Source organism: Urtica dioica, chromosome 4, assembly GCF_054948205.1.
Source record: "Urtica dioica subsp. dioica isolate 48M chromosome 4, U.dioica_male_clone48M_v1_H2, whole genome shotgun sequence".
Lineage (NCBI taxonomy): Eukaryota > Viridiplantae > Streptophyta > Magnoliopsida > Rosales > Urticaceae > Urtica > Urtica dioica.
In genome coordinates, this window is record NC_142759.1 from 47,265,411 (window position 1) to 47,269,615 (window position 4,205).

At 40.5% G+C, this 4,205-nt stretch overlaps 1 protein-coding gene across 1 annotated transcript; it reads left to right on the forward strand.

Moving 5' to 3' along the window:
* Positions 1-2,016: 2,016 nt before the first annotated feature.
* LOC149401718 (uncharacterized) lies at positions 2,017-2,487 on the forward strand. Its single transcript, XM_089610855.1, has one exon. It carries the CDS (start codon positions 2,017-2,019, stop codon positions 2,485-2,487), a length of 471 nt encoding a protein of 156 aa, XP_089466981.1.
* Positions 2,488-4,205: the final 1,718 nt, after the last annotated feature.

A 4,205-nucleotide genomic window follows, 5' to 3' on the forward strand; every position in this document is an offset into this window, starting at 1 on the left:
CAAAGGACTATTGACCTCAGTATGATTGTTAGAAGAATCTATGATGTCTGGTTATGAGGCATTGAGAGTTAGGAACTCTATAGTTCTTCTAGGTATCTTCCGAAGGTACTGAATTGACCAGTGCACTTCTAGAGACAAGATAAGAACAAACCATTTAACCTCTTATGTCTCGAAGTCACTATGTATGAATTGCATCATGCTTACCTTAATCCTGAAATGAGACATGTCATTTCACACCTTAGTATTCTCATTTGAGAAAGTCAAATTTCGGACTCACTATGTGATTCCGAACAAGGCCTATTGGTGAGGTACTAAGTTGTGAGTCTGTCATGAGTAACTTTGTGAAGTTCTCATAGATATGGAATTCATGTACAAGATTGCTGAAATGCAATGTATGTCACCTCATGCTTTGTTCCTTGGAGTGTGAATAAATGAACTGGCCAGTGTCCAAATTGAGTCCTGACTCTTTTGGATGAAACAATGTGACTTGTTAGCTCCTCGTCAATACATTGTTTCTAACTTATTCACAAGCGACAAAGGAGTTGAGGAAATAACAGCTAGAAGGGTAAAATGGTAATTTAGTAAATCCCGACTAGCTTATGACATTCATGAAGGGTAGCATAGATAATATTCAGTGGATCCGCTCATTATAATTAGGTGAATTCTTGAGTAGAAAATAAATTCATTTGAACCGAGAGATTTTCAGTGTCAGCTCTTTAGTGGAGTCAGTTGGCATTAAGCTAAACTTGGAAAAGGTTTGTGAACTTTTGAGTCCAAGTGTTTAGCTAAAGCTTTGTTCATTTGGGTCCATGAGGTCACTGTCACGAATCACATCGATAGGAATAGTTAAACTGGAAGCTAAGTCAAAACAAGAACGAAAATAGTTAAAAGGGTATTTTTGTCTTTTGAGACATAAGGATGAAATGGATGTCAATAAATTTTGACAAGTTCATTTGATGACTTAATGTCACTCGGCCATAATATGATTAATTGGGCCTTGTGAATTAATTTCATTTCATAAGAATTTTATTGAAAATTCTTAATGGGCCTTTTTCATGTTGTCATGAACAAAATGGAAAAGCTTCTAGAAGCCCTTTCTAGATGGTGTAGGCGCCCATATTACCCAAGAGGAAAGAGAGTTTATTTTGTGCATAAATGTATTAAGATACTTGCCAAAAGAAAAAGAGGAAACAAATTTCCCCTAAGGGGAAAGCATGGTAGGCGCCCAAAAGGATCAAGAGAGAAGCAAATAAAAGAGGAAACAAATCCAAGGACTTACTTGCTTAGTCTTGGCCGTGTGACTCTTTGAAGGAAAAGGGAAATTGGCTCATGAATATGTGATATTCTATAGAAGAGGAAACTACCTTATTGAAGGTGAGACCTCTCCTATAAATAGGAGCCTCATTCCTCACTTTTCATTTCATGCAAAGTTTTAGAGATTGAGAGCTTCTCTCTCTAGACTTGGCCGCCCCTTCCTCTCTCTCTCTCTAGTTTATATTTTCGATTTTTCTTGTCTTGGCACCTAGGTCCTCACTCGACCTAGTGTTTAGCTCTGCGACTTCGAGACTCGTTCTTAAGTCGTAGTGTTTAAAAGTGCCCACTCACTGATTCCTTCTTTTCGAGTGATTTAGTGATAGAAACTTTCGTGGTTGCTCGAGGTGCCGAGGAAAGAAAGAGAGACGTGCTGCGAGGGGAGACGAGCGTTGCAACTTTCCAAAAGCTTCTACAAGGTTCAAGCTTCAAGAAAGGTTAGTAAACTTCTAGCTCATATTGGTTTTTATTTACATGCACATGCTCTTGTCTAGGTTAGTAAAAACTAGTTTTACTTAAAAAGAAAATTTTTAAAATTCCGCCGCTTAACGAAGCGTTAAACTTTTTCTCAAACCCTAGATCGATTCCAACAGGTTTCGTGGGTATTTTATTATGTTTACCAGAGATGGATAGTTTCAGAGAAGGATGGTTTGTCTATCGTCCTCCAGTTCTTGATGGAACCAACTATGGTTATTGGAAGCTAGAATGAGAGCCTTTATGAAATCACTCGACTGCAACACCTGGAAAGCTGTGATCCACGGTTGGGAATCTCCCGTAACTGTTGATGATAAAGGGGCAGTGACCAGTCCCAAATCAGAGAAGGACTGGAGTCCGACAGAAGATGAGGCATCCTTGGGTACTTCTCGTGCTCTCAATGCTATCATTAATGGGGTTGATAAAAAAAATTTCAGGTTTATAAACACATGCACGAGTGCCAAAGAAGCTTGGGAAATCCTTATTGTTTCCTATGAGGGAACCACTAAAGTGCGAGAGCATAAGCTTCAATACATCACCACGAATTTTGAAGCGCTCATCATGTTTAAAGATGAATTGGTTACCGATTTCAACGTGCGTATTCGAGATCTCACCAATGAGTCTTACTCTCTTGGCAAACCTATGACGGATGAAGACCTGGTCAGAAAAACCTTGAGAGCTTATTTCCAAGATTCAAGATGAAGATTACTGCGATAGAGGAGGTTCCTGACCTTAAGAAGCTAAAGTTTGATGAACTTATGGGATCTCTCATTACTTTCGAGCTATCTTTTCCCAAGATCGAGAAGAAAGACAAAGGAGTGGCTCTCAAAAGCTCTATCCTTGATCAGAAGGAGTAGGTATACTCTGACTCGGATAATGCGATTGATGATACTATAGCTATGTTGGCCAAAAACTATGGCAGGGTTATGAAGAGATTCAGCCAGGTGACCGGGAAGAATGTCCCTCAAGATGTTGCAGACAACTTTGAACAAAAGTTTCAGAAGAATGGAAATTTTCACAGAAATAGCAAAGGTGGTGAACGATCTCACAATACTGCTGGAAAAGGGAGAGGTATACAGTGCCATGAGTGTGAAGGCTTTGGGCATATTCAAAAAGAGTGTCCTAACTTCTTAAAGAGGCAATAGAAGGGTTACAATGTCACTCTCTCTGATGAGGAAGAAGAAGATAGCAACTCTGACCAGATAAGCAATTTTTTTGCTTTCACAACTTCTATTCCTATTCATAACTCTGAATCCTTTATTGAAGTTGCTGGTTCCTCAAAGAAAATTGCTGTTGATGATGAATTTGCTGATGATGCTATGAATGATGCTTATAACGTCTTACATACTAAATGGGTTGAAGAGTCTCAAGTTCTTGACAAGCAGAGTGCTCTCATCCTGGCTCTTGCTGAAGATAAGACAAGGCTCTTAGAAACCATTGTCGATCTAAAGCGTGAAGTCAGCCGCTTAAATGGGGAACTTGACTAGATGACAAAATCTGTCAGGATGTTGAACTCTGGCACCGACAATCTTGATAAAATTCTCACAGTTGGAAAGCCTGCAAAGAACATGAAGGGGCTTGGGTATACTCACGGTGCTTTCACGTCTCAGACTACTTTTGTCCCTCAAAAGTCTGATGCCTAGATGCCGCGAAATATGTCTCAGACATCTGGTTGTGACAAGTTTCAGAATCAGCATCAGCAACATCCTTATAGACCAACTAGGTCTCTTGTCAACAGACCTCGTTGGGTCTGCCATCACTGTGGACGTAAGGGTCAAATTCGGTCATTTTGCTATCGCCTACATGAGAGGAATCTTCATCGGCATCAATCCTCCCACAGGCAAGCTCAACCAAGTCGCCCCCCCCCCCCCCCCAATCTCGCATGGAATGGAGAGTGAAAAATTCATCCTATCGCACCAACATTGCCTACACCTCCCAGCGTGCCTCCACTGGTAACGATTGGTACTTTGACAGTGGTTGTTCTTGGCACATGACAGGTGTTCAGACCTTTTTATCCAACATAAAACCTTACTCCAATTGCCATGTTACTTTTGGTGATGGAGTGAAGGCCGAGCTTATTGGTAAAGGTAAACTTAATTATACTGGTTTGTCTTGCTTAACTGAGGCTTTGTTGGTTGAAGGCCTCACTACTAATCTTATTAGCATTAGCCAACTCTGTGACTTGAACTTACGTGTTAATTTTACTTGTGATGAGTGTGTTGTGATAAATGAGGAACATGATGAGCTTATGAAAGGAACCAGGACTCCGGACGACTGTTACATGTGGTCCCCGGTCAAAGACTCTCAAGTCACCAAGTGTCTCCTGTCCAAGGCAGATGAAGTTAAGCTATGGCGTCAAAAACTCGGTCATCTAAATCTCAGAATCATGCACACGATTGTCTCTGAAAAGGTTATTGTCA

Bases quoted from the DNA above. Each gene is read 5' to 3' on its own strand.
- LOC149401718 (XM_089610855.1), top strand. From the start codon at position 2,017: ATGAGAGCCTTTATGAAATCACTCGACTGCAACACCTGGAAAGCTGTG.